Genomic DNA, 22,930 nt, shown 5'->3' on the forward strand with positions numbered 1-22,930 from the left:
CATTCAGTCGCTCAGTCGTGTTCGGCTCTCTATGGCCCCGTGGACCGCAGCACACCAGGCCTCCCTGTCCATCACCAACTCCCAGAGTTTGCTCAAACTTATGTCCATTGAGGCAGTGATGCCATCCAACCATCTCATCCTCTGTCATCCCCTTCTCCTATGTACATTAATATATGATATTTGTCTTTCTCAAAGTCAAAACAGACAAGTACTGGATTCTTTTTTTAATTGATTTATCTTTTTAATTGAAGGATAATTGCTTTACAGAATGTGGTTGGCTTCTGCTAAACCTCAACATGAATCAGCCATAGGTATACATATGTCCCCTCCCTCTTGACCATTGCTCCCATCTGCACCCGTCCCACCCGTCGAGGTTGTCACCTGTTTGAGTTCCCTGAGTCATACAGCAAATCCCCATCGCTTATGTAATTTACATGTGGTCATGGAAGTTTCCTCTGGGCTTCCCTGGTGGCTCAGCTGGTAAAGAATCCGCCTGCAATGCAGTTGGATCTCTGGGTCAGGAAGATCCCCTAGAGGAGGGCTTGGCAAGCCGCTTCTGTATTCTTGCCTGGAGAATCCCATGGACAGAGGAGCCTGGTGGGGCTACAGTCCATGGGGTCGCAAAGAGTCTGGCACAACACAGCTGCAATGTGAGTTTCCATGTTACTCTTCATACATCTCAGCCTTTCCTTCCCACCACCCCGCACCAACCCCAAGCCTGGATTCTAGGTGAAAGCATTCAAGCCCACACAGGCAGGCGACTTGACTCCACACCGATGTTTTATATTTGTTTGACCCCAGTGAGCGGGTATTCCCAGCTGGGCTCCTATCGTGAGTCCGCATCCCGATCGCACCAGCAGAAGGGAAACCGCCCACAGCACGGCTGCAGCCACGGCTTCCACGTGTTGTCCGCCGCGTCCAGCTGCAGCGGAACGGGGCTCAGCGTCCGTCGATGGGCCTCCACGGCCCGGGCCACGGTCTCCACCACCAGGTGGAACGACGGCTCCGTGTCCGGCGTGAGGGCGTGGGCCTCGGAAGGGTCTCGGGACAGGTCGAACAGCAGCGGTGGGATGTGGTGGGTCACCTTGTCTCCTGAGCAGGGGCACACTGCCTGCCCATAGCAGGCGCCCGCACCGTCCGGCTGGAAGACGGGGGTTGCAAAGTGGACTTTCCACACTGCGCCTCCTGGAGGAAGGGCGAGAATTAGTCAATTTAACTGATTCAGTTAGTGGACTTAGCTGAAGGTTAAGGACGGACGGTGGCCAGTCTTCTGAGCATGTTTGGGGTGGATGGGCCAAGCGTGGGCTTCCCTGGTGGCTCAGACGGTAAAGAATCTGCCTGCAACACGGGAGGCCCGTGTTCGACCCCGAGTCGGGCAGATTCCCTGGAGGAGGAGCGCATGGCAACCCACTCCAGTATTCTTGCCCAGAGAATCCCATGGACAGAGGAGCCTGGGGGGTGGGGGGCTTCACACAGTCCATGGGGTCGCCAAAGAGTTTGACACGACTTAGTGACTGAAACCATAGCGACAAAACCATACGAAAGCATTCCCTTCCCATGGGGCAGAATGATTCACAACTAAAGGATGCTCCTGGGATCGGATGCAAAATACCGCCAAGAAGGAAGTAAAGGCGATCCCGTGGAAATAAATGGAAGGCGTGAAGGAGCAGAAAAGGAGAGCGGAGGCCAAGCCGGGCCCCCGCGTGCAGCGGACTCACGGTCGCGTTGGTGCCACCGGGCGGCGTGCAGAAAGCTCTCACAGTAGTGCATGAGGAACTCGTGGTCTGAGTGCCGCGCGGTCCCCTGGAGCAGGGCCAGCAGGTCCCGGCCGTCCACCACCCTGCAGGTGGGAGCGAGGGGGCGGACTCAGGGCGGGGCGGCCGGGAGGCGGGCGAGACCCTTTAGTGAGCCCCGGCGGGCAGCTGATACACCATCCGCTTGCAGGAAGGACCTTTGTTTGGAAGAGCCTGGCGGGTCCCCGCCCCCTGCATGGGGCTGAAGCAAAGGTCTACCCAGCCTTATTCTGAATGCACGGATGGGTTAATGTCTGGGAAACAGCTGCTTGGTTTTATACGGATTGGAGCTCTAACTCATCACCGAATGTGTGCTGCGCATCCACAAGACCTGGAATCATTCCATAAATACATAGAATAAAATAAGTATGTGTGTATACGCTATACATGGGGCTTCCCTGGTGGCTCAGCTGGTAAAGAAGCTGCTTGCAATGCAGGAGACCTGGGTTCCATCCCTGGGTTGGGAAAATGCCCTGAAGAAGGGAATGGCAACCCACTCCATTATCCTTGCCTGGGAAATTCTATGGACAGAGGAGCCTGGTGGGTTACAGTCAATGGGGTTACAAAGAGTTGGGCACAACTGAGTGACTAACACACATATACACACTACATATATATATGTATGTATGTGTGTGTGTATATATACACACACACAATAATTAGTACATAAAAACATATAATGTATATCATATATACAAATATACATATATAATCTATAGGCCATATATAACACATATACAAAATATATCAAGAAATTTACCTGTAAATGGCATAGAGTATGACCCAGAAATTCAACTTGTAGGGATTTTTACTAAAAAGATAATTATGACAGGCAGTAAAATGTCAAAGCCAGGTTTTGCCTTTTTTTTTTTTTTTAAGGAACAAGGCTAATGTCCACCTATAAGAGGTTAGTTGAAAGAATACTGTAAAGCCATTAAAATTTTTGTCCATGCATTAAGGTGTCTAAATATACATAGATATGTACATGTATATCTAGAGCTATACTTAAGACATATTTTATACAAATATGTAAATATGTATATATATACGAATAGGGGCTTCCCAGGTGGCAGCGGTGGTAAAGAACTCGGTTGCCAGTGCTGGAAACCTAAGAGACCTGGATTCGATCCCTGGATGGAGAAGATCCTCTGGAGGAGGGCATGGCAACCCACTCCAGTGTTCTTGCCTGGAGACAGACAGGAGCCTGGTGGGCTACAGTCCATAGCATCGCAAAGAGTCAGACACAATTGAAGGGACTTAGCATGCACACATATACAAGTATATAATATATATACAAGTATATAAAATGTATCTGAATACATATAGTGTATGGGTATCATATAATATGGGGCTTCCCTGCTGGCTCAGATGGTAAAGAATCTGCCTGCAATGTAGGAGACTGGGGCTCCATCCCTGGGTTGGGAAGATCCCCTGGAGAACAGCATGGCAACCCACTCCAGTATCCTTGCCTGGAAAATCGCATGGACAGAGGAGCCTGGCGAGCTATAGTCCATGGGGTTGCAAAGAGTCGGACACGACTGGGCGCCTAATGCTTTCACTTTCATCATGTAAATGAATTATGTATTCATCTCTGTGTTAGCAAGTTTAAGAAATTATTTTATTTTCTTTCGTTTACTCCCAAATTTTCTATAATTTCGGGGGGTACCATGTTGTGCTGCACTAAGATCTTAGTTCCCTAACTAGGGATTGAACCCACAACCCCTGCCTTGGAAATACAGAGTCTCGACCACCAGGCTTCCAGGGAAGTCTCTATAATATTTGAAGGGGGGGAAAAAAACGGAAACACCAAAGTCCCTACCAGGCTACGTGAAAAGGACTCTCGTGACGAACTGTTAGTAAATGTATGGGTGTGTTTCCGCAACCTTCGTCCTTATACTCAAAAGGCTGCACTTTTAACTCAGGAGAAGGACATGTATACCCCATAAAGCAAATATCGGAGCCCCTAATGACGAATGCTTTTCCAGGTACCGATCTCATGGGTGTTTCAGGCCCAACGAAAGGGACAGTGGTGTTTGACGCACATGCTGTCTCTAGGCAAAACGGAATTGCCTTCTCTGGGCCGGTCCTTACCTGTCCTGGGGCACCTGGCCGCCCGCAAGGTGGACCAGGGTGGGGAAGACGTCCATCAGGCTGGTGGGCTCGTGGATCACGCGGCCGGCCGGCAGGACCCCGGGCCACCGGAATATCCCCGGGACCCGGATCCCGCCTTCCCAGCCGCCCATGCCTTTGCCGCCTGTGTTTAAACGAGAATAGGAAAGAATGTGATTGGAAATCAGGGGTTGCTTCCCTGGGTGACTAAAGCCTTCTGTCCATTGTAAATCACTCTTTCTGTCCCTCTCTGTTTAATGACATGAGGACATTTAGCTCCTACACGGCCAGATTTTATTTTCCTTATTAATCTGGGTGTGGGTTTTCTACCATACTGGGGTCAGGATGTGACTGTCTCGGGAGACACCACTCGGGGGTCAGCATATGGACACCTCTGGGGACACTATTCTATCAACCACGTGTCTATAAAGGACGTGGACGTCTTTGGGGAACATGATTCCGTCCACCACGGTGATCATTTGAGTTCTTCTGATTTTTGTGACTCTGCTTTTGTAAACTCACATTCCAGAGGAAGGGTTAAGAATTACTGGGAAGAGATGAAGGCAGCAGACACATCCGGGAATGCCTCACTCTCACCTTTATATACCCCATTCCAGCCACCGTATTGGTTGTTTCCAAACTGAGCCTCTAAGGATCCGCCGTGATCCGATGTAAAATAAACCAGGGTGCTGTTGGTCAACCCTTCTGTGTCCAAAGTCTCAAGGATCTGGCCTGCAAAGAACAGATGTGTCCGAGGTGGTCAAAACTGAAAACGGTCTTTCACCAAATTTTTGGATTGCTTCATGAAAAAGGAGTCTTTAGTATGAAAGCATACTGAGTGATCAGTAATAGACGTGTGGTATTGTAGTTGGTGGCGTCAAAGCTGTGGTTTTCCCAGTAGTCATGTACGGATGTGTGAGTTGGACCATAAAGAAAGCTGAGCACAAAAGAACTGATGCTTTCGAACTGTGGTGCTGGAGAAGACTCTCAGCGTTGTTTGGACTGCAAGGTCAAACCAGTCCATCCTAAAGGAAGCCAACCCTGAATATTCATTGGAAGGACTGATGCTGAAACTACAGTCCTGTGGCCACCTGATGGGAAGAGCTGACTCACTGGAAAAGACCCCGATGCTGGGAAAGATTGAAGGCAGGAGGAGAAAGGGGCACCAAAGGATAAGATGATAAGATATTGCCACCAACTCAATGGGCACGAATTTGAGCAAACTCTAGGAGATGGTGAAGGACAGAGGAGCCTGGAGTGCTGCAGTCCGTGGGGTCGCAAAGACTTGTTCAGACTCGGAGGCTGAACCATCAGAAAGCATCTTTGATCTAAGATTCATACATCTCTTCATATTATATGCCCCATTCAGCCTCCAAAAAATTTCAGGAGCGCTGCAAGGGTGCATGAGACTTAGGACAATGCGGCGAACACGTAAAAGTGAGGGGACAGAAGGTGATAGAGAAGAAAGAGGGAGCAGAGGTGAGTATGAAGCAGGCGTTAACGTGTTCGGACAGCAACGAAGACAAGCTACTTACCCACCATCCAGTCCATCTCTTCAGTGTTGTCCCCGTAAAGCCCGTGGGCACTCCTCCCACGGAAGTTCTCAGTCGTGACAAGAGGGGTGTGGACGTGCAGGAAGGACACAAAGAGGAGGAAAGGTCCTTGCTTGTTTCTGAAAACCGATACAACACACCTGGCCTTATTTCTCGGGCACTTGTTTCAGGGGACCCAGCTGGGTTCCAGGGAATGTCACCCAGCCTCCATTGTACCAAAATCGTCTTTCTGAGCCAGAACTATATCACCATACGGATTCCCTGGTGGCTCAGTTGGTAAAGAATCTGCCTGCAATACAGGAGACCTAGGTTCGATCCCTGGGTCGGGAAGATCCCCTGGAGGAGGAAACGGCAACCCAGTCCAGTATTCTTGCCTGGAGAATCCCATGGACAAAGGAGCCTGGTGGGCTACAGTCCATGGGGTCGTAAAGAGTCAGATATGACTCAGCGACTAAGAGTTTCACTTTTTTTAAAAAAATACCTATTAACAAGAGGGGAAGGGGGCAGCAGAGGATGAGATGGTTGGATGGCATTGCTGACTCGATGGACGTGAGTTTGAGTAAGCTCCCGGAGTTGGTGATGGACAGGGAGGCCTGGCCTGATGCAGTCCATGGGGCCACGAAGAGTCAGACATGACTGAGTGACCGAACAACAACGTACCCATTTCGGAAGAAGGAGATATGGGCTGCGTCTTCACCCTGAAGCGCCTTTCTGCACTCACCTTTTGATGAAGGATGAGACCTCCCGGAGCATGAGCGGCATCGTCTTCCAAGAGCGCATGGGCTGCTGTGCGATGGAATGATTCCGCATCAGAAAGCAGTCCGCGTGCTCGATCAGGGCGCCCACCAAACAGGAAGTGGCGAAGAGCAGGAGGCACACGACGGTCGACCAGATGACCAGCGTCCAGGAGGCGGCCGGTATCAGGCGGGTGAGTTTCCCGATTGTGAGTGTGAGGGTGGCCAGGGCCACGAGCTGGGAGCAGACGTCGAGGCGACGCTCCAGGACCGCACGCTTCTCGGATAGTCCCCAGCGCTCACAGTCCGCCATCATGCTGAATGGCATTCCGTAGAAATGGTCGAAGCCATGATTGAGCGGATGGTGGCAGTGATCGTCGGGAGACGCACAGCTGAGACCCAAATGCCATTTTCCTGGAAAACAGGCAAAAAAAAAAAAAAAAGTGTGCAGATGTAACAATGGCCCTTTCATCCTTTGGTGAGTGGCTAAGGACGTGCTTGCTGCGGCCTCTCTCTCTGCTGGGTCGTGGGATGAGGTCAGGATGCAGGCAGCTGGGCAGGGGAAAGTGTTTGCTGTTATTTCCCAAGGAACCTGGCCAGGTTGGGTCAAGGCAGGGCGTTCCTCTGCCTGCGTTTCCGGTGCCCCTTGTAGCTAATCACCAACTCCATCTCAGAGTCTGATCATCCTTTGAAACACCTGTGGGTTGCCTGCATCTTCTTGTTTCTCAGTTGAGAACTCTATAACTTTTCCAGCAAAGGTGCATCTAAGTCAAAGCTATGGTTTTTTCAGTGGTCATGTATGGATGTGAGAGTTGGACCAGAAAGAAAGCTGAGCATCAAAGAATGGATGCTTTTGAACTGTGGTGTTGAAGAAGGCTCTTGAGAGCCCCTTGGACTGCATGGAGACCCAACCAATCCATCCTAAAGAAAATCAGTCCTGAATATTCATTAGAAGGACTGATGCTGAAGCTGAGGCACCAATCTTTTGGCCACCTGATGCCAAGAACGGACTCATTTGAAAAGACCCCAGATGCTGGAAAAGATTGAAGCCAGGAGAACGGGGCAATAAAGGAGGAGATGGTTGGATGGCATCACCAGCTCAATGGACACGAGCTTGAGCAAACTCTGGGAGATGGTGAAGGGCAGGGAGGCCTGGCGTGCTGCAGTCCATGGGGTCGCAAAGAGTCAGACACGACTGAGCGATTGAACAGCAGCCACAGATTAGAGCTCCATGTGGGCGTCAGTGGGAACCTTAGGGAGATTTTGCGTCCTGATGAAACTTTGTTACCGCCACATCTGTGATGCCTCCAATGCTGTCTTGTAGATGATTTGCAGTTATATTTTTATTTTTTAAATTTTTATTTCATATTGGAGTATTATTAACAGTGTTCTGTTAGTTTCAGATGTACATCAAAGTGAATCAGTGATACGTATGCACGTTCTTTTTCAAAATTTTTCCTCAGTTAGATTATTACAGAACATTGATCAGAGTTCCCTGTGCTGTCCAGCAGGTCCTTGCTGGTTCTCCATGTTAAACACAGCAGTGTGTCCATGTCCATCCCAGACTCCCTGACTATCCCTTCCCCTCATCCCCCATTCTTCCCCCTTGGGACCATAAGGTTATTACAGAGTACTGAGCAGAGTTCCCTGTGCTGTCCAGCAGGTCCTTGTTGGTTCTCTATGTTAAACACAGCAGTGTGTCCATGTCCATCCCAGACTCCCTGACTATCCCTTCCCCTCATCCTTCCCCCTGGGAACCATAAGGTTATTACAGAGTATTGAGCAGAGGTCCCTGTGCTGTCCAGCAGGTCCTTGCTGGTTCTCCATGATAAATACAGCCGTGTGTCCATGTCCATCCCAGACTCCCTGACTATCCCTTCCCCCATCCTTCCCCTTGGTGACCATCAGGTTATTACAGAACATTGAGCAGAGTTCCCTGTGCTGCCCAGCAGGTCCTTGCTGGTTCTCCAAGTTAAATACATCAGTGTGTCCATGTCCATCCCAAACTCCCTAACTATCCCTTCCCCCATTCAACCCCCTTGGGACCATAAGGTTATTACAGAGTACTGAGCAGAGTTCCCTGTGCTGCCCAGCAGGTCCTTGCTGGTTCTCCATGTTAAATATGGCAGTGTGTCCATGTCCATCCCAAACTCCTACTCTAACCCCTGCCCAATTTCTAAGCTTTTAAATCAGAATGTATCAGAAATTTGTATGAAATGGCAAATATCTCATTAAGCTGATATTTCTGGCACATCTACTTTGCATGAAGCAACCTGGGTAGCAACATTCCAGCATGCATGGAGCTTTATGTACAGTGAGAAATTCTGCTGTATTTCCAATACTATTTCATTTGCAAACTTTTTAGTTGAATTGAAAATGGAAGTCGCTCAGTCATCTCCAACTCTTTGTGACCCCCATGGACTACCCGGTCCATGGAATTCTCCAAGCCAGAATACTGGAGTATTGATCCAAACCCAGGGATCAAACCCAGGTCTCCCGCATTGCAGGCGGATTCTTTACCAGCTGAGCCACAAGTGAAGCCCAAGAATACTGGAGTGGGTAGCCTATCCCTTCTCCAGCGGATCTTCCCAACCCAGGGATCGAACTGGGGTCTCCTGTATTGCAGGCGGATTCCTTACAACTGAGTTATCAGAGAAGCCCATAGGTGAATTAAATGTCCCTATAAAAATAATGTGCTCAATACTGTTTGGCTCCTGACCATGGTTCTTTGGATGTTGCCAACAAAATTGGGATTGTCTAAACTGAGTCCAGTATAAAAGTCTTCAGAAGAAACAAATAGTAATGTGCTTAATCCTTAGAAAGTGTACATACCTACGAGTCCGGTGGTATAGCCTTTAGCTTTCAGTATTTTTGCAAAAGTTATTTCACTGGGCGGAAGTCCTCCAGAGACCGCTGTCCACTGAAGAACACGGAGGCCTTGACTGGAAACCATACCTTTGATCAATGGTGTGCAGAGAGATGCTACAGTCAGACATTGAGTTGTATCATCATTGCTATTGTAAACTGTGAGTCACTCAGTCCTGTCTGAATCTTTGTGAGCCATGGACTGTAACACACCAGGCTCCTCTGTCTATAGAATTTTCCAGGGAGGAATACTGGAGTGGGTAGTCAGGCCCTTCTCCAGGGGATCTTCCCTTCCCAGGGATTGAACCTGGGTCTCCTGCAATGCAGGCAGATTCTTCACGGTCTGAGTCACCTGCTTAATATTTTCCTTTTATCGACTTGGCTGTGCTGGATCTTAGGTGGGCCCACAGGATCTGTTAACTGTGCGTGTGGGGGGGTCTCAGCTTTGTGGGCAAGGATTGAACTCAGGGCCCCTGTGTTGGGTGCACAGTCAGCCACTGGACCACCAGGAAAGTCTCTACTTTTATTATTTTCAACTCAGAGCATTTGGTGGAAATCTCCATGACTCAATATGGGATGGGAAATTTAACCTTCCGACATGAGTTGACCTCATGGGGTTTATCTCTGATATTGTCACGCAGTGAAGTTTCTTTTAAAAAAAATAATTTTTTTTTAATGTCTGTTTTATTTTTTGGCTGCTCTGGGTCTTCCTGGCTGACAGCGGGCTTTTCTCTAGTTAGGGCAACGTTGTCTTTAAGGGGGACACTGTTTCAGTTTGTGGGTGAAAGGCACTCAGTCGTGTCCCTGTCTTTGCGACCACATGGACCGTAGAGTCCATGGCCAGAATTGCTGCAGTGGGTAGCTGTGCCCTTCTCCAGGGGAATCTCCCCAACCCAGGGATCGAGCCCAGGTCTCTTGCATTGCAAGCAGGTTCTTTACCGTCTGAGCCTCCAGGGAAGCCCTTGAACTCTGTGGTTAAATATGGTTAAGACAGGATGTTGTATATTATGTGACTTGGACCACAATTAAACAAAAACCTTAAAAAAAAAATACAGGGGGACTTGGCGCATTCTCCCGACCCTGTACTGAACAATTCATGCCTGATTAGTTACAGAGAGCGTGTTCCTGTCCAGTGTGTGGTTAGATAGACGGAAGGACCAACCTGATCGGAGGGGGTATCTGCCCGTTAAAAACGCCGCTCTACTTGGCGTGCACACAGGGGCAGCGGCCAGATGCTGGGTGAGCCGCACGCCATCCGCCGCAAGGCGGTCAATGTTTGGAGTCCTGAGGAAGGAAACATTAACTCTCTTAATCCTTAGCAAACCAACACTTGGTTTTTCTTTCCGTAAAGCAGAGTGACATCCTACTTGATAGAAAAACTGGCAATTACCCATGAACAACCCCCTGAGTTCCTGTGCAGGCTCATTCAATCGTGTCCAACTCTTTGTGACCCCCGGGGACTGTAGCCCGCCAGGCTCCTCTGTACATGGGATTCTCCGGGCAGGAATACTGGAGTGGGTTGCCTTAATCTACTCCAGGGGATCTTCCCAACCCAGGAATCGAACCTGCGTCTCCTGAACTGGCAGGCAGATTCTTTACCACCCTGCTGCTGCTGCTAAGTCACTTCAGTCGTGTCCGACTCTGTGCGACCCTATAGAGAGCAGCCCACCAGGCTCCTCCGTCCCTGGGATTCTCCAGGCAAGAACACTGGAGTGGGTTGCCATTTCCTTCTCCAATGCATGAAAGTGAAAAGTGAAAGTGAAGTCGCTCAGTCATGTCCGACTGTTTGCGACCCCATGGACTGCAGCCCACCAGGCTCCTCCATCCATGGGATTTTCCAGGCAAGAGTACTGGAGTGGGGTGCCACTGCCTTCTCCGTCTTTACCGCCTTAGGAATGATCAAAAGGCAATGACTTTGCAGAGGTGAGGATGGACCTAGAGGTTGTCGTACAGATTGAAGTGAGTCAGAAACATAAAAATATCGCATATGAGCGTATATATGTGGAATCTAGAAAGATGGTACCAATGAACTGGTTTGCAGAGCAGAAAGAGAGACGCAGATGGAGAGACAAACGTTTGGGTACCAAGGAGGGAATGAGGGGTGGGGGTGGTGGGGTGGGATGATTTGGGAGTTTGGGATTGACATGTAAACCCTACTGATACTGTGGGCTTCTCAGGTGGTGCTAGAGGTAAAGAACCCACCCGCCCATGCAGGAGACCCAGGTTTGAGTCCTGGTCGGGAAGATCCCCTGGAGGAAGGCGTGGCAACCCACTGTAGTATTCTTGCCTGGAGAATCCCATGGACAGGGGAGCCTGGTGGGCTACAGTCCGTGGTGGCCACAGAGAGTTGGAGATGACTGAAGCAAGTTAGCATGATACTACCTATAAAATAGATAACTAGTCAGAACCCACAGTACCGCATGGGGAACTCTGCTCAGTGCTACACGGTGACCTAAATGGGAAAGAAACTCCAAAACGAGAGGGGATACAGGTACACGTGTAGCTGATTTACTTTGCTGTACAGCAGAAACTAATGCAGGATCGTAACACAACTATACTCCATTGAAAAGTAATAACAGCAACAAAAAACAAACAGTGGCAAAACTTCAAATGTCTTCCGAACCTTCAAAGAAACATCAACTGCACAATTGTTTTTCAATGTTTGGCCACACCCCGCTACCTGCAGGACCTTAGTTCCCAGAGCGGGAATCGAACCTGGGTCCCTTGTGTTGGAAGGCAGAGTCTTAACCACTGGACCACCAGGAAAATATCACTCAACTGCACTGTTTATCAAAAGCTTCCACACTGTACCACTGAGGCTGAGATCTCAGCCTCAACAGGATGTTCATGTTCAATAGAGGATGTCCTGGCTGTTCTATATCCAGAGGGGAGAGGCCAGGGTGACTCCCCGCTTACGACTCTCAGTCTTTTTTATTTTTAAATTTTCTGTATGGGTGTGTCATTGAGTCACCATGTTGCATTAGACTTTGTTGTACATCAGAGTGAGTCAGTTACACTATACAGCTGAGCTGGCCTGAGTGCAGGCGTGGGAAGGATGCAAGACCCAAGTGTTTTTAGCGGCTCAGCCGTGTCCGACTCTTTGCGACCCCACGGACTGTAGACCCCCCAAGGCTCTTCTGTCCACGGGATTCTCCGGGCAAGAATACTGGAGTGGGTTGCCATGCCCTCCCCCACCACCCCCCTGGGGGATCTTCCCGACTCAGGGATGGAATCCGCACTTCCTGCCTTGGCGGGCGAACTCCTTTCCACTGAGCCACCTGGGAAGCCCGATAAAATGCAAAGAATGGATGTGAGCACAACTCTGTTCAAGGCTGAACTGCCTAAACCAAAGGTCAGATGGCGTATCGTGGACCTCTGCACCCGGGTGTCAGATAAGCCTTTCTGCGGTCCTTGCCTGAGGGTGGTGTTGCCGTAGCAACCGACGTCTCCAATGCCGAGATCGTCCGCCATCAGAAGGAGGATGTTTGGCCGGGGACCAGGTGGAGGGCCGCAGGCCGAGGGTTTCGGACCCAGAAGCGCAGCGACTGCGAGGGCCAGCCAGCTCCTGAAAGACAAGGCCAGACAAGGCTGCGCGCGGGGTTCCGTCCAAGCACACAGCTTCTGCGAGCCGGAAAGCTGGGGGCACTCGTTCAGGGGACTCTGAGAGGGGCATCCCCGTACAGGAGAGTTTGAATACATCTCTTAGGCATTTGATTCGTTTTTCTTCTTTTTAAAAATATATATGACATTAAATATAACATATTAATTAAATGTATATTATATTATATAATATATATAATCATCCCATTTCAGAAGAGTTTGAATGCATCTCTTAGGCACTTGATTTTATTTTCTTCTTTTTAAAACTGTATCTTCTATTACATTAAATATATATGAATTGTAGATTATATTTTATTATACATAATATATATATTATCATCCCATTTCAGAAGAGTTTGAATAAATCTCTCTGGCATTTGATTCTTTTTTCTTCTTTTAAAAAATATATTAGATATAATATATTAATTAAATACATATTATATTATGTTAAGTATATATATTATCATCCCATTTCAGAAGAGTTTGAATAAATCTCTCTGGCATTTGATTATTTTTTCTTCTTAAAAATATGTTACATTATATTAGATATAATATATTAAATATATATTACATTATGTTAAATATATATATTATCATCCCATTTCAGAAAAGTTTGAATACATCTCTCTGGCATTTGATTCTTTTTTATTCTTTTTAAAAATATGTTATATTATATTAAATATAATATATATTAATTAAATATAATACTTTGTTAAATATATATATTATCACCCCATTTCATAAGAGTTTGAATACATCTCTTAGGTATTCAATATTTTTTCTTCTTTTTTTAGTTAAATATGTTATTATCCCATTTCAGATGAAAACATCTCTTAGGCATTTCCTTTTTGTTAAAGGCAACTCACACTTTTCTTGGATATTAGCACTGAATTTCAGAAGAGGTTGGATACGTGTCTTAAGCATTTTATTTTTCTTCTTTTTTTTTTCCCTCTTTGCGACCCCATGGACTATACAGTCCATGGAGTTTTCCAGGCCAGAATACTGGAGTGGGTAGTCATTCCCTTCTCCAGGGGCTCCTCCCAACCCAGGGATCGAACCCAGGTCTCCCGCATTGCGGGCAGATTCTTTACCCACTGACCCACAAGGGAAGCCCAAGAATACTGGAGTGGGTAACCTATCCCTTCTCCAGCAGATCTTCCCAGCCCAGGAATCGAACTGGGGTCTCCTGCATTGCAGGTGGATTCTTTAGCAGCTGAGCCACCAGGAAAGCTCTAAATATATATTATATTAAATTATCATCCCAATTCAGAAGAGTTTGAATACATCTCTTAGGCATTTTCTTTTTTGTTAAAAGCAACTCATACTTTTATTTTTTAATATTAGTTTTGAATTTCAGAAGAGCCTGAATACGTCTTAAGCATTTACTTTTTCTTTTTTTTAGTTAAAAATGAATCACTTTTTTTTTTTAATATTATCATCTCATTTCAGAAGAACTTGAGTACATCTCTTAGGCATTTGAGGTTTTTTCCCCCCTTTTTTTAGTTAAAAATGACTCATGCTCTTTTATACATATATAATCATCCCATTTCAGAAGAATTTGAATACATATCTTAGGCATTTGACTTTTTTTCTTTTTTAGTTAAAAGCAAGTCACACTTTGTTAATATTATGATCTCATTTCAGAAGAGCCCGAGTACACCTCTTAGGCATTTAATTTTTTTCTCTTTTAGTGAAAGACATCTCACACTTTTAAAAATATATATTATCATCCCATTTCAGAAGAGTTTGAATATATCTCTTAGGCATTTTCTTTTTTGTTAAAAGCAACTCATACTTTTATTTTTTAATATTAGTTTCGAATTTCAGAAGAGCCTGAATACATGTCTTAAGCATTTGATTTTTCTTCTTTTCTTTTTAGTTAAAAATGATTCACTTTTTTTTTTAATATTATCATCTCATTTCAGAAGAACTTGAGTACATCTCTTAGGCATTTGAGTCCCCCTCCTTTTTTTTAGTTAAAAATGACTCATGCTCTTATATATATATATATATTATCATCCCATTTCAGAAGAATTTGAATACATATCTTAGGCATTTGACTTTTTTTCTTTTTTAGTTAAAAACAACTCACACTTTGTTAATATTATGATCTCATTTCAGAAGAGCCAGAGTACACCTCTTAGGCATTTAATTTTTTTCTCTTTTAGTGAAATACATCTCACACTTTTAAAAATATATATTATCATCCCATTTCAGAAGAGTTTGAATATATCTCTTAGGCATTTGGCTTTTTTTCTTTTTAGTTAAAAATGACTCATACTCTTTAAATAAAAAAATTTTTTTAATGTAAAAAAATTTTAAATAATTAAAAAAATTATCATCCCATTTCATAAAAGTTTGCAAACATCTCTTAGGCATATTTTTTCCCTTTTTTTGAGTTAAAAACACTCATACTCTTTTTTTTTTGTTTGTTTAAATATTATCAACCTATTTCAGATTTCAGATAGTTAAAAATAACTCACACTTTAAAAATATATATTATCATCCCATTTCAGAAGAGTTTCAATACATCTCTTCTGGCTCAAATACATTCCCTTGTGACTCAGCTGGTAAAGAATCCGCCTGCAATTTGGGAGACCTGGGTTCAATCCCTGGGTTGGAAAGATCCCCTGGAGAAGGGAAAGGCTACCCACTCCAGCATTCTGGCCTGGGGAATTCCATGGACTGTATAGTCCATGGGGTTGAAAAGAGTCGGACATGACTGAGCGACTTTCACTTTCTTAGGCATTTGAATTTTTTTTCTTAGTTAAAACAACTCACACTTTTAAAATATATAGTATCAATCCCATTTCAGAAGGGCTTGAATACGTCTCTTAGGCATTTGAATTTTTTTTTTTTTTTTTCACGCAGTCCAGCAGTTAAGATTTTGCCTTTCAGTGCAGGGAGAACAGGTTTGATCCCTGGTCAGGAAGCTGAGATCCTACATTCCTGGGGGCTAAAAACTCAAAGCATAAATCGGAAGCAGTATTGTCGTACATTTGCTAGCTGCTCAGTCGTGTCCGACTCTTTGCAGCCCAGGGACCGTAGCCCACCAGGCTCCTCTGTCCATGGGATTCTCCAGGCAAGAACACTGCGCTGGGTTGCCATGCCCTCCTCCAGGGGATCTTCCCGACCCAGGGATTGAACCCAAGTCTGGCAGAGTCTTTACCATCTGAGTCCCCTGGATAGTCCAAGAGGCGTGATCAGTGACTGAGAAAGATCACTTTACTATCAGCGGATTCTGAAACACTGACCAGAAGAGACGCAGGGGCAGACAGAGAAGATGACCCATTGCACACAGCCCTGTCTTACCAAGAGTGTTCCAGACGTAACATGGCCTCTTTCCTCCTATTTCCTGTAAGAAATAAAGCGGTATATACTAACATGGGCAGCAGAGATGGAACAGTTGATAACGTAGTAACAGAACGGCTCAGTGGTAAAAAAAAAATAAAGAATCTGCCTGCAACGTAGGACAAGTGGGTTCAGTCCCTGGGTGGGGAAGATCCCCTGGAGGAGGGCATGGCAACCCACTCCAGTCTTCTTGCCTGGAGAATCCCATGGACAGAGGAGCCTGGTGGGCTACCGGTCCATGGGGTCGCAAAGAGTCAGACACGGCTGAACTCTGAGGCCAGTCAGTTCAGGGCACTGAGTATCTTCAAGAGTTTCAACACCAAGAGGGAAAATTTTGAGTCTGCCAATAGCCTGCGAAAACTACAAAAAAAAACCCATAAAGGACGGCTCTTCCTGGAATTTCCTAGCAATCAACTAGTTAAGACGGTGTGCTTCCAAGGCAAAGGGCGTGGGTTCAGTTTCTGGTCGGAGAAAGTAACATCCTGCATGCTGGCCAGTGTGGTCAAAACAACAACAACAGCAACAAAAAAAAGCGAACAGGGGCTTCCCTGGTGGCTCAGCAGGAAAGAATCCACCTGCCAGTGCAGGGGACGCTGGTTCCATCCCTGGGCTGGGAAGATCCCTCTTGCCGATGAACAGTGAGGCCCGTGGGTCACAAATGCTAAAGTCCGTGAGCCCCAGAGCCTGTGATCTCCGATACGGCAGAGAAGACACAGCACGACCATAAGTAGTCAATCAGTTAATCTGGAAACAAAAAAGAACCAAAGCGGTGCTCTTCCCTACGGAAGAAGCTTTACAGACACCAGACACCATCCCCAGAATGCAGAACGCAGACATCATTAGATATAGCTTAGGACAGAGAGGATGATTGCTTTTGAGGCCCCCAAACAGACTGCGGTTTCTCCCTAGCGGTGGAAGTCCCTGAGGCGCTCTGGATTCAAGTGGGGCTGCTGGAAGCCTGGTTCGGTCCAGATGGACCTTGAGGCCCACATATGGAGCCAGGAAGCGAGATTCTCCCTGGTGGCTCAGTAGTTAAAGAACCCACCTGGCAGACGAGACACAGGTTCGATCCCTGGGTCAGGAAGGTCCCCTGCAGGAGGAAATGACAACCCTCTGCAGTCTTCTTGCCTGGAGAATCTCACGGATGGAGGAGCCTGGCGGGGCTACAGTCCACGAGGTCGCAAAAGTCAGATCTGACTCAGAGCGTGAACAACAACGGCAGGCAAAGCTGTGTTTCCCCTGAAGGTTTTGGCATCCTCGGATCTCACCCAGGTTATGGTTTACTGATCCTGTTTGCACAAACCCGAGATGACGCGGATGTTCCGGTGCAGCGGCAGGTGGAGGCGTGTTCCGTGTGACCAGGCCCTGGCATGCCCTCGAGGAAGGTCCCTGGATCAGATGGGGCCAGTGTGCAAACAACCTGGGTGCTCACTCAGTCCTGCCCGAGTCTCTGCGACCCCACGGACTGCAGCCCACCAGGCTCCTCCGTCCCTGGGATTCTCCAGGCAAGAATAAATACCGCACTGGGTGGCCGTGCCCTCCTCCAGGGGATCTTCCCGACCCAGGGATTGAACCCAGGACTCCTGCTTCTCTTGCCCTGTGCGCAGGTTGGTTACCACTGAGCCACCTGGCAAGCCTGTCCGAGCAATGTCCTTGGGGCCAGACTGCAGGAGGTGGGCTGGAGTGGGTACGTCCTGGTTGGAACTCTCGTTCAACTTCACCAGGAAAAAATAAACCAGCTGGTTTTGGGTTTCTGCCTTTTGTGTCTGAGGCCTGATGTGACTCGAGAGAAAAAGAATGTAAGGGCTTTCCTGGTGGCCCCGTGGTAAAGAATCCACCTGCCGGAGAGGGAGACGCAGGTTCGATCTCTAGTCCAGGAAGATCCCAGGTGCCTCGGAGCAGCAAGTAACTGAGCCGGTGCCCTTGAGGCCACGAGCTGCAGCTGCAGAAGCTTGGGGCCCGTGCTGGGCAAGAAGACACACCACTGCAGAGAGAAGCCCGCAGACCACAGCTAGAGAGGCGCCCCTGCTCGCTGCCACTGGAGAAAACTCAAGCAGTGATGAAGACCCAGCATGGTCCAATCGATAAGTAACATTTTCAAAAATTAAAAAAAAAAAAGACATCCCTCCCCCCATCTGGTGGTCCAGTGGTTAGGATTCCATGCTGTTAATTCTGGGTCCAGTTTCAATCCTTGGTCGGAGACCAAAGATGCTGTGAGCCTTGAGGTGTGAGCAAAAAAAGAAAGAAAAAGAGAGGGAAAAAAAAGAAAGTAGAACATGTGTTTATCAAGAACGTGGTGATTAATATTTTGGGCTTTTCTGCCAAGCTGGCCCAGTTGCTGCCATTTCTTTCTGCCGTTGCAGAAGGGCGTGGCCCCTGACCATCCAGACGGCTGAGCTTGTCCGTCAGTAAAACTGGATTTCCAAAGGCAGGCTGAGTTTGTGGAAGGCACCAGAGGTTTCTGATCCCCGACATACAGGAAGCAGGAGAAAGGAAAATGCAAAATGAAGTGATAAGAAATCCATATGACATGATCTCTAGTACATATTTTTTCATTTTTAATTCTGATGAAAGTGAAAGTCGCTCAGTCGTGTCTGACTCTTTGCAACCCCTTGGGCCATACATAGGTCCATGGAATTCTCCAGGCCAGAACACTTTAGTGGGTAGCCTTTCTCTTCTCCAGGGGAATCTTCCCAATCCAGAGACTGAACCCAGGTCTCCCGCATTGCAGTGGATTCTTCAGCCGCTGAGACACCAGGGAAGCCCAAGAATACTGGAGTAGGTATCCTATCCCTTCTGCCGGGCATCTTCCCACCCCAGGGTTCGAACCCAGGTCTCCTGCATTGCAGGTGGATTCTTTACCAGCTGAAGCATCAGGGAAGGCCTGATTGCCCTTTAATTGTGGTAAACACACATTAATTTAAAAAGATCTGTATGGAAGGTCATGTCATATCAATATGAAATTCCTTCCCAGGTGGCTCAGTGGTAAAGAACCCACCTGCCAATGCAGGAGATCTGGGTTCGATCCCTGGGTCAGGAAGATCCCCTGGGGGAGGAAACGACAACCCACTTCAATATTCTCGCCTGGAGAATCCCATGGACAAGAGGAGCCTGGCGGGGCTACGGTCCATGAAGCTGCAAAAGAGTAAGACAGGACTTGGCGACTACACAGCAACAGACATACATCACAGAATTTCCCGTCTCCATCATTACATGCAGAGCGCCGTGGCAGTGAGCACAGTTATACATCCTTGTACAGCCGTCCCCGCTGCCCACGTTCGGAACTGATTCATCTCTGCAGACCGAGACTCCATCCCCATTAAACCCTCTCCTGCCCACCCGGCTCCCCCAGCCCATGGAGCCCACCCTCCTGTTTCCTGTCTCCATGAATCGGACAAGTCTGCGCTGCTTATATCCATGAACCGCACAATCTTTGTCCTTTCCTGTCCGGCATATCTCACATAGTGAAATGTCCTCAGGGTTCACCCACGCTGTAGCCTGTGGCAGAATTCCCCGACGTGGCTAAATGATATTCCGATGTGTGGACCACGTCATCCCTATATGCAATAGTTTGTTATTGCTTAGTCGCTCAGTCGTGTCCAACACGTTGTGACCCCATGGGGACTGTAGCCTGCTAAGCTCCTCTGTCCATGGGATTCTCCAGGCAAGAATTCTGGAGTGGGTTGCCATTTCCTTCTCCAAGGGATCTTCCAGACCCAGCGATCGAACCTGGGTCTCCTGCATTGGCAGGTGGATTCTTTACCACTGAGCCACAAGGGAAGCCTGTATATCCAGGTTTTTTTTTTTTTTTTTAATGAAAAAGTACATGGAAACTTACATTACTATAGGTAACATAGATAGCCAACGGGAATTTGCTGTACGGCTCAGGAAACTCAAACAGGGGCTCTGTGTCAACCTAGAGGGCTGGGATGGGGAGGGAGATGGGAGGGAGTTTCAAAAAGGAGGGGATACCTTGCAATGTGTAGGTGAATACATTCCGGAGATAATACCAGGGTCAAAGTCATTAAGCAGCTAGACCTTAATAGTTCCGAACGCACGAAAAAGCAATGGGAACTGTGACGCTACTGCAGAGCTGGCTCACGCTATCTCCGTCAACACAAGCGTATTGCAACACGCAATGTGTACCAAACCGTCCCTTTGCACAGGGCAGACCCCCCCAGTGTTATCTGCTATTTATCTCTCCATTAAAATAAGAAGATACAGAAAAAGAGAAAGGAAGCCCTGCAGTGAAGTAGTACCTATAATCCAGCCTTTGATGTTCTTCCAGGGAAGAAGCAATTACAAGCCCCTGGCTTTCTGGCCACCCTCCAGACCCCGGGCAGCACGCCTCGCTTCTCCTCTACGCTCCGGGCTGCGTTCCCAGACCCAATTCAGTTTCGAATCTCAGCATCTCTTCAATGCCCAGTCTCCCCCACTCTGAAATCTCTTAGCAGCTAAGATAGCTACTCTGCAGAGCATTCCTCTGTTTGCAACGCCGTGGACTGTAGCCCAGCAGGCTCCTCTGACCATGGGATTCTTCTCCAGGCAACGATCCTGGAGCGGTTTGCCATGCCCTCCTCCACGGGATCTTCCCGACCCAGGGATCGAACCGAGGTCTGGCAGAGACCAGCTCTGAGGTCTGGGAAGCCCTCTCTTGCTATTTAATTCTGCAGTCCTTCCAGAAACCCCACCCCGAGGCAACATCTGACATGGATATCTTTCTTTCTTTCTTTCTTGTTTTTTTTAGGAAAATTTGCCTTAGTACAGCCACACTCTGGAGGGGTGCCGGGCGGCCACATGTGGGCTGAGGGTCACCAGCCGGGCTGGCTGCTGCTTGGAGAGCAAATCAAGGAAAGTGGGTTACCTGCAGGGCAGTCTCGGGCCCGGGCAGCCGAGGCCAGCAGGCAGCAGGAGATGTGGTCTCAGGCTCTGACCCCGGGAGGTCCGTGCGGTCCACGCATGTGCGGCTGATTCTCTCTCCGGAGTAACAGCTGTCCCGCCTGAACCAAGTTAGGTTGTGCTTGGACTCAGCAAACCTTACACTCTGCAAAATAGCACAGACGATCATCTGCAGAGAGGGCCTGTCGTCCGTCCTTTTTTTTTTTTTTTTTTGCCTGTTGAACAGATCTTCTGTGCTCCTTGAGAAGATGGTATCGCTTGCCAAGGGATCTCCGACAGCTGCGAACACTGAGCCTTTTCATTCACAAGTAGGGCTGGACCGTGTCCGGCACATCGCGTTTGTGACGCCTCCCAAAGCAGAGAGATGGTTGCCTTGAAAATGCTTCCTTGCACTAGTCCTGAAATGTCCTGTGTTTTCCCCCTTCTCTTGCATCCGCTTCCAAAATGCAAAGACAGAGGACGGCTCTGAGGAGGCTTTAACTCCTTCTGTGTGTGCAGACAACAGCTTGATCACCTGAAACGGAAACGTTGTTGCTGAGCGCTGAAACACCCTGGGGATTCTGGGCCTCGGGAGGAGAGGATCTCAGTTCCGGGGGCACTGACCAGGCATGATCGCTCAGAGCTGTTGTGTGTCAAAGGTTTATTCAAGTATACAAGAGACAGACGAAGCTTCTCACACAGACATCAGAAGGGGGCAGAAAGAGCGCCCCCTTTTTAGCAAGCCGTTCTGTGTCTCTTCGAAAGCTATTAATCAGATAAGAGAGACACCTCCAAGCTGAAGAGGAGTTTCACCAGACCTCTCTCCCACAATAAGCACTTTTGAGACAGCTTACCACAGGGGGTGTTATCCCTCAGCCGCAAAACAATTGACACCAGCACTGGTTTGTTGAGCTATTATCAGCCCAAGGTTTGAGAAAAGAAAAAAAAAAGTTAGTCTCAGGTGGAATCGTTTTAAAGAAAGGCAGATCTCAAAGCAAACACATAGTTTCATTCACATAGCTTAAGAAAAACATTTCCATAAGAAAACATTTCTGTAAGAAAAATGCATTGCTTAGCTCAAGGTTTGAGAAAAGTTAAGTTCAGGGGGAACCAGGTGTCATCATAGCAACACAGAATTTTAAGAGACCTCCTTTTAATTTTGTATAGAGAAGGAAAAAAAAAAATCTTGACACTTGTCTCCTCCTGCCGCTTAAGGGGGAGATAAAAAGTGTCTGACACTCACAGCCTCTTTCCTCCCTTTGGAGACCCCTGGCCTGTTACCCTCTCAGTAGCATGACCGTCTCTGTGAACTCCTTTTCAGCGTCATGCCTTTTTTTTTTTTTTTTCCTTTTCTGTTGGCTAGGGGAAACATTTTTCTATACGGTGGCAGAACATACATTTCTTCTTTTTTTTTAAATCAATTTTTATTGGAGTAGAGTTCATCAGCCCTGGGATTTCTTTGGAGGGAATAATGCTGAAGCTGAAACTCCAGTAGTTTGGCCACCTCATGCGAAGAGTTGACTCATTGGAAAAGACTCTGAGGCTGGGAGGGATTGGGGTCAGGAGGAGAAGGGGACAACAGAGGATGAGATGGCTGGATGGCATCACGGACTCAATGGACATGAGTCTGAGTGAACTCCGGGAGATGGTGATGGACAGGGAGGCCTGGCGTGCTGCGATTCATGGGGTCGCAAAGAGTCGGACACGACGGAGCGACTGAACTGAACTGAGGGTTGCTTTACAATGCTGGGTTAGTTTCTGCTGTACGGCAAAGTGAATCAGTTATTTTGTTGATGTTGAATCGCTCAGTCATGCCCGACTCTTTGCAACCCCATGGACTGCAGCCCACCAGGCTCCTCTGTCCATGGGGATTCTCCAGGCAAGAATGCTGGAGTGGGTAGCCCTTCCCTTCTCTAGGGGATCTTCCCAACCCAGGGATCGAACCTGCCTCTCTTGTGTCTCCTGACTTGGGGGGCAGCTTCTTCACCACGAATGCCACCTGGGAAGCCCAGTGTGACTGCTATCACACCCCAGAGCAGGTGAAACT

General features: G+C 47.7%; 2 protein-coding genes across 7 annotated transcripts in view; one reads left to right on the forward strand and one right to left on the reverse strand.

Moving 5' to 3' along the window:
• Window positions 1–22,930, forward strand: part of LOC138431356 (arylsulfatase H) — a 59,838-nt gene that overhangs the window by 3,078 nt on the left and 33,830 nt on the right. The gene's annotated exons all lie outside the window — the stretch shown is intronic.
• On the reverse strand, window positions 213–21,420 carry LOC138431353 (arylsulfatase L-like). 5 transcript variants are annotated; one of them, XM_069573433.2, is made up of 12 exons: window positions 20,870–20,951; window positions 17,633–18,466; window positions 15,967–16,009; window positions 12,470–12,619; window positions 10,217–10,338; window positions 9,022–9,144; window positions 6,177–6,603; window positions 5,438–5,574; window positions 4,500–4,634; window positions 3,885–4,047; window positions 1,719–1,840; window positions 213–1,185 (listed from the first exon to the last, which is right to left on the reverse strand). In XM_069573433.2, exons 3-12 carry the CDS (start codon window positions 15,987–15,989, stop codon window positions 827–829), a joined length of 1,761 nt encoding a protein of 586 aa, XP_069429534.1. In that variant the 5' UTR covers window positions 15,990–16,009; window positions 17,633–18,466; window positions 20,870–20,951; the 3' UTR covers window positions 213–826. The 5 variants fall into 5 exon arrangements, with proteins under 5 accessions (XP_069429534.1, XP_069429533.1, XP_069429535.1 ...); XM_069573432.2 differs by lacking the exon at window positions 17,633–18,466 and having other exon boundaries at window positions 20,870–21,420; XM_069573434.2 differs by lacking the exon at window positions 17,633–18,466 and having other exon boundaries at window positions 15,967–16,749; window positions 20,870–20,987.

The sequence above is a fragment of the Ovis canadensis genome, chromosome Y, assembly GCF_042477335.2.
Source record: "Ovis canadensis isolate MfBH-ARS-UI-01 breed Bighorn chromosome Y, ARS-UI_OviCan_v2, whole genome shotgun sequence".
NCBI classification, from domain to species: Eukaryota; Metazoa; Chordata; class Mammalia; order Artiodactyla; family Bovidae; genus Ovis; species Ovis canadensis.